Source organism: Pleurodeles waltl, chromosome 4_1, assembly GCF_031143425.1.
Source record: "Pleurodeles waltl isolate 20211129_DDA chromosome 4_1, aPleWal1.hap1.20221129, whole genome shotgun sequence".
Classification (NCBI taxonomy): domain Eukaryota; kingdom Metazoa; phylum Chordata; class Amphibia; order Caudata; family Salamandridae; genus Pleurodeles; species Pleurodeles waltl.
In genome coordinates this window covers 155,723,756-155,736,897 of record NC_090442.1, presented here as the reverse complement: position 1 = coordinate 155,736,897, position 13,142 = coordinate 155,723,756, and the positions used below count along the sequence as shown (strand labels likewise).

The 13,142-nt window shown below is 44.6% G+C and overlaps 1 protein-coding gene across 6 annotated transcripts in view; it reads left to right on the top strand.

Annotated features, from left to right (window-relative positions):
* Positions 1–13,142, top strand: part of CNOT4 (CCR4-NOT transcription complex subunit 4) — a 534,336-nt gene that overhangs the window by 349,491 nt on the left and 171,703 nt on the right. For all 6 annotated transcript variants that reach the window (XM_069227948.1, XM_069227951.1, XM_069227949.1 and 3 more), the window contains one exon: positions 7,750–7,999. In XM_069227948.1, the coding sequence (XP_069084049.1) occupies positions 7,750–7,999 (250 nt within the window). The remainder of the gene's footprint in view (positions 1–7,749; positions 8,000–13,142) is intronic.

The following is a 13,142-nucleotide window of genomic DNA, read 5'->3' as shown; positions in this document are numbered from 1 at the left end:
ACCAAATGTTTAGTGGTAGTAGCCACTCACCTCAGGAGGGGAGGAACTTTCTTCTTCCCCCTACATTGACATTTGTCTTATCAAGCAGACAAATGCCTAACCCACACCCAAACTACAGTCTTCCCGCTGCATAGCCGAGGGGTCACAGTGAGCACCGCCCAGTCACACTTGGACCCGTTTCAAATTCAACCCTTATTAGGGCCAGCACTCTACTCTGTAGTGGGCAAAACCTTCCCCAACCCCATTTTTTTTACAGCCACTTGGTCTTCTTCCACTTCTCACAGTAATTCACCTTCTAGGAATGATGTCTTCATGCATTGCCGTAGTTCCGCTTGCCAGATTACATATGCGCCTGCCTCAGAAATGCCTTTCAACTCAGCGATCACTAGTGAAGTCACAGTAGGAAGTTTTAGTGTTAGTAAGGGTCTGTACACATTGCACTAAGAAGTGGTTTAACAGCAACACTGTTGTAGGGCAGATTCTTTGCATACCTAGTTCCGCAAGTGACCATCACCACCGACACATCTGTTGTGGTGGGGAGCACACCTCAACATGAGTCCGATGGTCTGTGGTCACCTCATCAAACAGGCCTCCACTTGGAACTTATAGCTGTTTATCTAGCTTTCTAAGCCTTTCAAAGAAGCAGATTCAAGGTGAGGTAGTCCTGGTGCATATGGACAACATGACTGCCACCTTGTACCTGCAAAATAGGCTCACTCAGTGGTAGTAGGCCATCCTTCAATAAGTTATCTTCTGGCAGAGTCTCTTCTGGGAACTTCACCCTCATGTCCTTCTGCCTTGTTTCCAGAGATAAGTTATCCCAAACATAGACCTTTTTGCCCCAAACGAAAATGCAAAATGCCCAAACTTTCGCTGTCTTCTTTTCACCCTCCCAGTCCATAAGCAGTACTCTGTGGATGAATTGGGTCAGGGATCTTGTGTACACTTTTACTCCCCTCCCACTGATTCCTTACGTGGTAAGGAAGCTTGAGCAACACATCCCTTGCCCTCACCTGGTGGCTCCAATGTGTGGGCCAGACGACATAATTTGCGTTCCTTCTAAAAATGGGATGCCCACAGTCACACTACACACACCTGCTAGGTTAAGAGGAAGCATTTTTTCCACTATTGTACTAAACAACATGCAAACTCTTACGCCTACTGCGCAAGACGTTCTTTGCTATCTACTCCACTTAACAAAAGTCTGGGTTAGCATACACATCACTCTGGCTACATTAGCTACCAATGCTGCATGCATGCAAAACAGGGAACACTTCGTTTTTCAAAATTCTTTTTATGGAGGCCCTTAAGCGTGTCATTCCACCAAGGGTGCCTGTAGCCTGGACCCTTAATATTGTCCTCCTCAGACATAAGAGCTGCCCCCTTTGGCCACTGCAATCATCCTCTTTGCTCTTTCTGCCTCAGAGGGTTGTTTTCCTCATAGCTATAACATCTTTAAGAGGTATTCGTGAACTACAGGCCCTCAAATTGCATTAACATTTCTTCCAGGTACACATGGACAGAGTGAGTCCAATCCAAATGTTTTACCCAAGGGTGTCTCCTCATTCCACTTGAACCAGTACATCAAGTTCGCACCTCCACATCCTGAAAGGGCACTCCAAACACTTGATCTCAAGCGTGCTCTTATGTACTGCATTGATAAGCCCAAATCCTTTTGCAAAACACAACATTTGTAGCCCTTTCAGTCTCATAAAGGCAATGCCATTTATTAGACATGGATTACCAGATGGATTGTCAAGTACATCCAAACCTGTTAGGTAAAAAGCTAAGACCCCCACCTTCCTACTGCTTTGCAGTTGATGCAGAACATGTCTCTAAAGCCACACATGCTAGCAGTGGATAATGTTACTTACCAAGTAAGCATCTGTTTGTTGCATATTGTGCTGTAGATTCACATATGCCCACCCTCCTTGGAAACTAATGTCTGGTACAGATAGCTTTTACTCAGTACTGTTCTTTCCATGTTCATGGACAATATTCTTTTTAGCTCACTACTCCAGTTCTACTCCCACCTGTTCAGAGAAAAACAATCTAACAATGGAGTCTGTGCCCAAATGCATAGGACCAGCGGAGAAGTCGTCAAGATCTTGTGACTCAAAAGACATTGTCGAAGAAAAATAAAAGTTGTAACCTTCCAAGCCCAACACTAGATGGCAGGAGTATGCAAAGTATGTGAATGTGCAGCACTACTTGTAACTAACAGATGGTTAGAGAGTGACTAACATAATCCTTCTGTGCATAAGCTTACTGCAGGATCCCCACTACCCTCCCACCTCTTCTGTGGAGTGGTCTCTTAATATAATTTTTATGAGGGCCCAAGTTAGTACTAAGCACACTGTACTCAACAATTGTTCATGGTCTGTCTGAGGGTGTGGGAACAGAAAAGATATGGAACTGTTGTCAGCATGCAGGGGTGCTAGTGCTTGGATGTGGCTGATCGTCAGTTTCAGGGTGGCATGGAGCCAACACAGAGCAGCATGGCTTAATTTAGTAGTGTACAGGAACACTGCTACACAGTTCTCCAGATCTGGCGAACTGGGTGATATTCTAAGTGAGAGCTCTTTGGTTATAGTATTCACCAGGAAGACTGTAACCAAAGGGAAACAACTTGTTAGTTCGGGGGTATTAGTTTATGGTTAGCTCTCCACATCCTGCCTCCATCTCAGTGGAGACGCAGTCATTTCTTCTCAACAGCTTACCTAGAAAATACTTTAAAATTTAGGGTAGGGAGGAGCAGAAGGGTGGCTTAGGGCAAAAGTCTGTCTATTTCCCTTGTCCATTCAAATGTATAGAAACTTTTCTTTTTCAGTCATTCTGTTGTAGATTTACTGGTGTTTTTTTTTTTTTTTTTTTTTTTTTTTTAGATCATTGACCTGTTGTATGCTCTAGTTTCAATGAAAGTTGAGTTGTTGGACAGATTGTCCCATATTTTAGTCTAAAATGCTGCGGTAAAGAAATTAACTCATTATTCTAACATGTCCAGGACTTGCAGCTGCAAAAAAGCCCAAATAGTCACCCCTTCACTGTCAAGCTTAACTGTTGGTGTGAGGTTCTTGTGGTGATGAGTAGTTTTTGGATTTTAACAAACATTTTGCTTTCAGTTTCAGTCGAACAATGCCAATTGGGTCTGTTTTTTCAAAAAATCTTGTGGTTAATCCACGTGCTGTGTTGCAAGCGTAAGCCTTGTAGAATGTTTTTTTTTTTTTGAGAGAGAAAGGGTTTTCTCCTTGCTACCCACTATGAAAGCCATACATGTTCCATCTTTTGCCAGTGGGCAAATCATTAATTACCATATTGACACGAGAGTAGATACCTGGATGTAGCTTTGGAGGTCTTTGTGATCTCTAGGAACGTTCTCAAGTCTGATATGTAAGTGAATGTACTGGAATCTAAACTCCTGGGAACTTGTAGTAGTGCTTATGAACATGCGTTGTAGACTCCTGCCATCTTGTGTTGGGCATAGATGTTACAAGTTGCTTTTGGGACTCCTCCCTTAGCCCACAATGCACACAAAGACTGCACCTCAGATTGTTTTTATCGCCACAGAGTTCAGATATTTTCAGATTGAGCTCCCAGACTGTCTAATATTATTATTTTCCTTTAGGCTCCAGTCCTGTAGTAGCATGAACCATCACCAGAAGAAACATTGACTCAATTGATGACCATTTTGTTGCTTTTTCAAACCATGCTGGGGTGTTTCTTCATGCCTAACCTCGAGTTGTATTTGAGCATGACTGTTTTGTATGGGTAGTAAGGTATCTGTAGTCTGATAACCATTGAGTGTGGAGGTTTTGCCTCCGCCGACCCCCATGCATGAGAAGGCCAGGCATTCAAGAACCAAGATAAGATATCCTTGAACGCCATTGGGGTTATCAAAAGAGGGAGCTGTGTGAGTGGTTGGAAGCTCATTGTGGATTGCTCCTGCTCAAGGAGTGCAATCCCCGAGATTCTGTAGTATGACCTTTTGGAGGCTGAGAAGGAGGAAATCTCCCTACAACAGGTATTGGACCCCAGGACAAAAACTAAGCTTTAAGCCACTGTTCTTCCACACACAATTGGGGGATCAAACTTGAAATAACTCTTGTATTGAGACTGAGCTCTGATCCTGAGGGAATCTGGCATGAGGCCCTGAGACTAACTACAAGAGACCCTTTTGCCAATAGGAAAGCCTTTGGCTAAGCGTTATAACCCTTGGCACCACCTGGTGCCAGGTTTGCCCTGGGTCTCCAAAACGTTTTGGTGAGAGTTGAAATATGCTCCGAAGTGAACTCCAAAACATGTCCTGAAAAGACCTAGATACTGAGATCAAAACTGAGTGAATCTCGTGGTCCCATTGAACTCCTGAGCATACCTGATGTTGGGCAACAGTTGTGTGTGTGTGTGTGTGTGTGTGTGTGTGTATGTATGTAGATAAATATATATATATATGTCCTTCAGCAGGGAAAATTCTTGCTTGTCCACCTCCTCAAGTCCATCCCTCATTTTCTGTAGCACAAACTTGCTAGAAAGCAAGCGCTTACCTTTAGGGAGATTTCAGAAGATTTGCAATTGTATTCCTTTTTAAAGACGTGCAGAGACAAGGGTACTAGCCCTCCACCTCAGTTCTCTTCTCTCATTACCCAATTTCCTTCACAAAAAGAGGTGACACCACCACCACCACCATCACAGGAGTGGTCTATACACTTTTTTCCCAATAACTCGGACCAACGGAGTTTTTATGAGACACAGGACCCATTTTTAGAATCACTGCCGCCCAGGCTGGAGGTTGACCCACAGTACACTGGTTTGGGTCACTGTCCTGTCAAAGACTCCCCTAGATGACTCAGTGGTGTCGTTCCATATCCAGACTGCTTTCTGGTGAAGACACTATCCAAGGCTGAAAAGTGTGTACAGTATTTACCAATGATCAAGTGAATGCTGGAATTTTTAAAGCCCTGGTAATGCGTGTTTTGTCAAACAAACAATTAGCCTGCTCGGATGATCTTGTGTACCTGAGCGGACTTATTCTACCAGACTCTCTGGGTGTGCACATGGCCGGCAAAAGAGCCTTACACAGGCATCTGGAGTTGCCCCTCCTCTAGGTAAAGTAAGATGATAGTTGCAGCAGAAATGGGGGCAGCTTTCAGTGGAGAATTGCTGACTCCATCAGATTGCTCTCTCATTATAATAAATATTGCATGGATGGAGAAATTGGTGGAACATCTGCCAAAGGCGTATCGCAAATGATACCTATGTCCAAAGCATCCTGAATGGGCTGCCCTGCTTCGGAGGAGTTGAACATGAGCATCATACCCCACAGCCATGCTTGGCTTAGGGAAGCGTCCTTCAAACTGTGGTGTTCCTCCCCTCCCCCCAAAAACCTCTGCCACCCTTTGATATGCAACCCTGGCTTACCCCAGACCTAGAGAATGCCACCCACTGCCCTGAGGTCCGTCGGGCACCAGGACAAGTGGGAAATTAGCTACGCAAATAGGCGTGATGCACCACCAAGCTATTTACACCCCCTAATGTGGGCTGCCTTATCTGATCCATGAAGGAAGGGTTCCACCATATTAGTTTTGGTGGAATTAGGAACTATGGGACAGGGTTATGCCCACTCCTCACAGGAAGTGTGCCATATAGGTGGAGTAGTCACCCCAGAGTTAAGTAGCCCATTGGCTACTACCATATACTCCCCTAAACTGAGTATTTAGGTGCACCCCCCCCCTTTAAACTTTAAACATCACTAACCCAAAATACTTAACTGATCTTGTAGAGCTACATTTATTTATATAAAAATCTGTTCCATTTTTCTATATTGGACTCAAGTTTCTTCTTGAGTTTGTATCTTTTACTGAATGTGTTCAACGAATGCTTAACAAAATCCTCTGATAAGCCTAAACTACTTGCCCACACTTTCACAGGAAGAGCATTTGAGATTATTAATTTAAGCCCTGTAAATCAATAAGGGTCAACTGGACTAGCTACGTGGTGTACCCCTACATTGGTACACTACATAGATAGCCAGCTTCCTACAGGCCCCAAGAGGGTAATTCCTCAAACATTCCAGACCCAGCGTAAAATGTAAATGTAAGGAAAAAAAAAAGATTCATGAGGCCTCTATTTTAGTCACTACATTATTGTGAAATTCATTTTTTGTCCTGAAAGTAGCCTTTTTAAAGGTAGCTACCTCACTGAGAAGAGATGCAAGCATTAGAACCCTTTACACACTTACGTAAAGATATAGTGGTTTTACGAACTCACTCTAAATTTTTTCCAAAAGTTGTTCCTCCATTTCTGCGATATGGGAGAATTGATTTACCATTTTCTTCCCTCACCCACAATTAGTGGCAGATAGAACACTACACACACTAGATGTCAAAGGATTAATAATGTATTATATTGTTAAGACTGGAAAAGGTTCCCTTGGTTTTACAACCGTTTTTAAATTTAAAAAATAAACCAGTTTTCCAAAAGATATATTGCAGCATCTACCAGCTTGCAAATGTCTAGACTGAATAACCAGAAAAGAAAAGAGCAGCCCAATGTGCTTTAACATCCTAGTGTTGAAATGCACCCTGTACGAGTCCGATAGTTCCCTACGCCATAATGTCTTGTGCTGGGAGTTGGATTCACAGTCGGGTCTTTTTAGAAGGAAAGTAAATTCATTGGACTCAACCTTCTAGCCATTTGGCAGAGATAACAAGCCAAGGGTGGAAGGTGGGTCGTTGAGGACTTCAATGAAGGTCACTAATTCAAGACTAAAAGTATGGTAGCCATTTCTTCCTTTAAAGATCCCCACAATGCCGAACCAGGATGACAAGTAGGTAGGTATTTCTTCCTCAACGTAGAATCTTTACTGTTAGCCCTAAATGTTGATCTAGAGTAGGACGCATATCCCCAGGTATTTGCGAGACTCAGCCTGCGGAATAAAAACGGAGAGCATGCACTCAGTCTCTTCATCTGCATACAGTTACGTTAAACCTTTCATCCTCTTCAATTTATATGTATTTAAATATTGGCTATGAAGTGTTCTAGGATCCCTGCGCGCTTTTAAGAGTTTAACTTTGATAACTTCATTGACTAGCACTAGAACGTAGAACCAGGGCTAAAAGTAAGTTACCATTTCCTCTCCTTGATTGACTTCAAATTGATTGAAATGACTTCAGAATCCCCCCTATTGACGAATTGAAAATCCTTCTTTGACATTTGCAAAGCTGTGTTTACTTAGGCTTGATGTGTTATCATCAATCTGAAAACTCCAGAGCACACTCCATGCAGGCGGCAGCCCTTCATGCTAACTATGTGCACTTGTTTAGCAGCATCTAGTCTGAAATGGAAGCTCTAAGGGTGCGCTTCTTCACTAAGGCTTCTGGATGTTGGCTTCTTTGAAGTAAATGTTGACAAGATGAAATGTCTGTCTGTCCCATTGGGGTATAGCTTATCTTGTTCTGATTGGGCGAGGACTAGAAGCCTAAGAGAATCTTATTTCCTTCACACGTCACTGTATTCGGCTGTAGGAATGTCATGCAGACTTGTTTTGTTTTAAATGATTGCTTCCATTTACCATGTGTTGCACAGTTTTGAATTTTTGTTTTTTCTGTCAATGGTGTTCTTTCCTTCTATCTTCATTTTCTGTTGCTATGTGTTAAACCTCCCCACTTTCTAGTATGGTGGAAACATTAGGTCACAGTAGCAAATGATGTACTTAATAAAATCTGCTTTTTTTTCTCCATTTTTGTGTTGTAGATATTAACCAGTGAATCGCCATCACCCCCACCGGGCTTAACCAAATCCAACACAATCATCCCCATCAGTTCCACCAACCACAGTGCACGGTCACCCTTTGAAGGAGCCACAACGGAATCACAGTCACTCTTCTCTGACAATTTCCGGCATCCCAATCCTATACCTAGTGGACTTCCTCCCTTCCCTAGCTCTCCACAGACCTCCAGCGACTGGCCCACAGCCCCAGAACCGCAGAGCCTTTTCACATCAGGTATGTTCATGGAAGTTTTTGCAACTGAGCCAGTTGGCGTCCATCGTTATCCTGTTAAGCAAGCTCGCGGGAGGGAAGAAAGGCTACAAAAACCAACAAAAACAAATCCTTCCATTTTGCGGTGGTGGGGAGGCGATCACAGGATCCGTTGCGAACTCTGTACTCCTTTATGTTTGCTCATTATTAACATTCGCTACATTTGAATTTTAGATGTAGTCTTTACCAACTTTATTTCAGTAATGTGGCGAGATATGGATATTGCATAAATTCAGTCATCAACAGTAAGCATTTGATAATGTTCCTTGGTTTCTTGATGTCTGTATGGTTTTGGAGACACATTGTGGCACCAGTCACCAGATGACATGTATAAATGACGCGCATTAACTGGGTCCAATAGCTAGAGCTCCATTTTAAATCCTGTCCCCATTCGTTTCTGAAGCACTAACATTAGCCATTCATAACTGAGCAACAGAGCGAGACTGTGCTGTGACCGGGATGTATTTTGGGATCACCCGTCTAGAAAGCTCTAAGAGCTAGACCTTCTTATTATTTACTTTATTTTGTTAACTGAATAACTTAAAAAACGGTGAGTTGCCTAGGTCACCACTTACATTGAAAGCTCGGAAATTACTATTGGACAACCCTTTTGTCGGGTGATGGGCAAGAGATCAGTATTTCAGGTCTGTATCCCACTTCAAGAAGTATCCCTTGCCCCGGAAGTGACCCCAGGACGACACTCTGTTTGGCTCTTTTTTTTTATTATTATTTTGTTGAGCTGGAGAATAGTCATGGCACAGCTGGAACAGCCTTCGGGTTGCCTGTTTTTTTATTGTTCAGAGTCTGAAAGTCCAATTTCTGCTTCTTCTGACTGGGGTTTTGGGGTATTTCTTCTTTTGGTCCGAGATTCTTGGTTCTTCATCAGGGGAATCACTTTACTGCTGTTCTCATATCTTAAACCTCCATTATGTTTGTGCTTTCTTCACTTGCTGTAGTTCATGTTTGTAGAAACTGGGGCAAGAGACCAAAGTGGAGTTTGAACCGAGCAGCGCTCTTCGTGAAGTTCCAAAATGGTTGAGGACACTTGGAGCCATGGTTGAAGTTTGACTCTCCACTTTGCCTTCTCTCATTTGTTTTACTGCGGACTGTTTCTGGGTGCCCCTCCATGTGCCAGTCACTTACATTTTAATAAAGCATTACACAGAAGGGGCTGATCATGCTGCAGATGGTTTTCAAACGGTTAGAAAAGGTCATATGCCAACTATTAGCATGTGTTTCGCAGATTTGTATTCTCCTAAACCGTGGGGCACCTGAAGCTGCTCCTAGCCCTGCAACACCTCCACCCTCCATGTCCTGAAAATCAACCCTTGCCAACGCACCACTCTTTTTCGAGCTGCTTGCGCCTTGGGGACCCTAGCAGTAAAAGCGGCTGGAGTTGGTGTCTCCTGGCCCATAAAACTCCCGTTCAAGCCAGTGCCATATCTAAGGCAGTAACTGACTTCTCTATTTTATCCAGCGCCTTCGGAAATGGATCTATGACGAGCCACCCTTGTGTCATAGGTTGAGCTTCAGAGGAGGCCAGCTCAGCCACTTTAGGGCATATCTTCAACACCAACCATGTCCTGTCTGCTGAGGTTGCGCAGTTGCCATTGCTCAGTGTTCATATGACTTGGGTTGGATCCACGTCGATTAATGGTCTGGATGCACCATGGTGCCCTCCTATTAATGATCTCCATCTGTCAGAGGCCTGTGAGATCCAGCAGTTGATTTTGGCAGAAATGCCAGGGCAGACTCCTCTATAACCTTCTAGAGTTCCCTGGCATGTCTATGGTCTCAGTTCTGAGACTGGTATCTGTGCCATCTTGACCTCCCCTAATGTTCTAGGACACTTTGTCCTAAGGCTGTAACTAATCTCTTTGTTGGTTGGATTTCTAAGCCTTTATTGCACATAACATGCCACCTTCTTGGATAAAAGTCTTCTGCAGGTCTGGTACAGATTGTCTGAGTTAGAGCCCTTCTAGCTTCTCCAAGGAAATGTTCTCAGGTCTGATCTACTGTGTGAGACACAGACCTGTGGGTCTTCTTTTAAGGGCGATGCAGCAATTGCTGATTGTGAGTGCTTGCAACGTAAGTTTTTCATTCCCCTGAAGACCCTTGTCCTGAGTCTGAGGGAATAATCGAGAAGTCCGTCCTTGCCCTTTCTTAGTGATTGTCCTTCCTAGAATTGAAGTAGCCTCAGCAGTAGAAGAGTGCCACTCAGGGACTCAGGCATTGAAGTGGAGGAATCTGGCCTTGCTTGTATTCGCTTCGGTCATGTTTTGGGTGCTGCTTTATCCTGAGTGCACTATCCACTGACTCTAGGCTCACCTTCAAAGCACAGGGTGGGATGGGAAACAGGGTAGCAGCCACCAACCTACGGCCTGACTCCTCACTTACCGCAGAGGCCCTCTCTAATCGCCACGGATGTATATTTATTTTCCAGAATCTCACTGAATGTCGGTATTTGAAATGGAAGTGTAAAACGCAGGTGATGTTTGCTGCGGTACCTGTTTGCTACTGGGAAGGGGAAGTCCTCTGCCATTAACATTATTTCACCCCTGCTGAGTAGTGCAGGTACTCCTTCTAAATACTAAAGTGCTGGTACTAAATACCTGACAGTACCTGCCCATTTAAAGCACTTCTGGATATGCGGAGTCTGTTTACATCGTCATGGCATTCCACTGTTACGTGTCTATGTAATTTTGGGGAGATGCTGTGTATGTGGAGCAATGCAAATGGTCAATGGCAGCTTAACCTCTGCATGTGATGGAGAAAGCGGAGTTGTGGTCGGCTGTGGATGTGATGTAGTAGGGTTTAAAAAGGTGACGCGTCAGCTCTTTCCTAGGTTTGAGCAGCGCTGGGACGGTCCTGATGGATATGGGGATGTTGTTCCAGACCCTGGGTGCAGAGGTGGAGAGGGTCTGCCTTTCTGGTGCTTCTCGTTGATTCCTCTCAGTTTGCAGTCTGGTGATGGATATGGGGATGTTCCAGACCCTGGGTGCACAGGTGGAGAGGGCCTGCTGGATATGGGGATGTTGTTCCAGACCCTGGGTGCACAGGTGGAGAGGACCTGCTGTTCTGGTGCTTCTCGTTGATTCCTCTCAGTTTGCAGTCTGGTGATGGACATGGGGATGTTGTTCCAGACCCTGGGTGCAGAGGTGGAGAGGGCCTGCTGGATATGGGGATGTTGTTCCAGACCCTGGGTGCACAGGTGGAGAGGACCTGCTGTTCTGGTGCTTCTCGTTGATTCCTCTCAGTTTGCAGTCTGGTGATGGACATGGGGATGTTGTTCCAGACCCTGGGTGCAGAGGTGGAGAGGGCCTGCTGGATATGGGGATGTTGTTCCAGACCCTGGGTGCAGAGGTGGAGAGGGCCTGCTGGATATGGGGATGTTGTTCCAGACCCTGGGTGCACAGGTGGAGAGGGCCTGCTGTTCCGGTGCTTCTCGTAGATTCCTCTTAGTTTGCAGTCTGGTGATGGACATGGGGATGTTGTTCCAGACCCTGGGTGCAGAGGTGGGGAGGACCTGCTGTTCCGGTGCTTCTCGTTGATTCCTCTCAGTTTGCAGTCTGGTGATGTCCTGCTTTCGGTTTATTATGAAAGCCACTAGAGGTGGTGGGCCCGTTTCCACGATAAGCGGGGCTGCTGCTTGTAATGTCCGTGAGCCGGTTGAATTCCATCAGGGTGAGGGTGGTGTGATCATTACTGGAACAAAAGCCTGTAAGCACTCGTGCCAAGGTATAGTTTCCCGAATGCAGCTACCTTAATTGTATGTACATTGCACGTTAAACACAGAATATGGCTTGTAAAATACCTACGATCATCTGTTGGGGATCTGCACTAACCTTTGTGGTTCATGCATTGCATTTATATAATGCTTACTACCCCTAACAAGGTGTTGAAGTGCTTTACGGCGAGTAGCGCGCTACTCAGAAGCGCAAAGTTAGCGTGAGTCCATCAGTTATTTGGGTCAGTCTTGAATGCTACAGGAGACCATTCCGTTAAAGTTTCTTTGTGGTACACAAGTGACTAAGATGTGATCATTAGAGGGGGCTATGTGCAAAGAAAACGATTGCATAAGAATTCAGATGGTTTGTATACAGAAGAGGCATGTAGAATGGAAGCAGAGGCGCACTCGAAATAAATAGTGGGTGGAAGTCATTTTAGGGCATTTTTCATGCCGGATTTTAAGTAGTATAGCGGGGAGATTTCTTCCAACAGCATGTCATCTGTGGATGGAAAGCTGCGTAAAGACAGTTTAATGTCTGCTCCTAAGGAATGTGATTTTTCAATACGTGGTACATGCGCTCTGATCCAGCTGGACGCCCCAAAGCCCCTTCTCTGGCAGTCCTCAGTGTCCCATTCCGTTCCACACGCCATAAATCCGTAGAGCTGCGTGCTGCAGGGGAACTGGCTTTACGAGCACAGTGCATCTCTTGCCACGGGAGGGTGCTACAGCATCCCCAATAATACCCGTTCTGGACTTGAAGATCTGAAGAGCCGGGGTCAGAAGCCAGGCTCTGTCTTATGACAAATTGCTGCCCATTCTTTATCTTGGAGATTGGTGTTTACTTCGGTTTCTCCAGCTGAGAAATGACAGGATTTTGTAAAGTGAAATATTTGACAACCTTTCTGGGGTACATGGAATGTGAAAGGAAAAGATATGATGTCAGGTTTTGTTTTTTCTTAAACAAAACAAAATGTAAATACCTTTTGAATGAACTACACAAATATTTCAAAATATATCACCAGTTAAGGGAAGCACATGTTTTTTTGTCTTTGTGAAGTATGATGGAAACAGGGCCAGATTTACTAAGGGAGTGCGTTACCCTTGCGCCAGGCAAGGCAGCACAAGCCTTCAACTGGGATTTACTAAGCCACTTTGTGTGCAAGGTAGTGCAAGGCGTCGCATTTTGCTGCCTTGCGTTACCTTGCAGCAGAGAGGCGTTCCATGGGTGGAGTGTGCCCTTTCCCACGATTCCACCCATGGATGTTTGCACATTTCCAGATATTCAAAGAGTTGTAAACCTGGGGATGCATCAAACCGGTATCTACCCAGGCGTAGGAGAAATATCTTTATTTCTACTTGTTTCTTCCTGTGATGCAT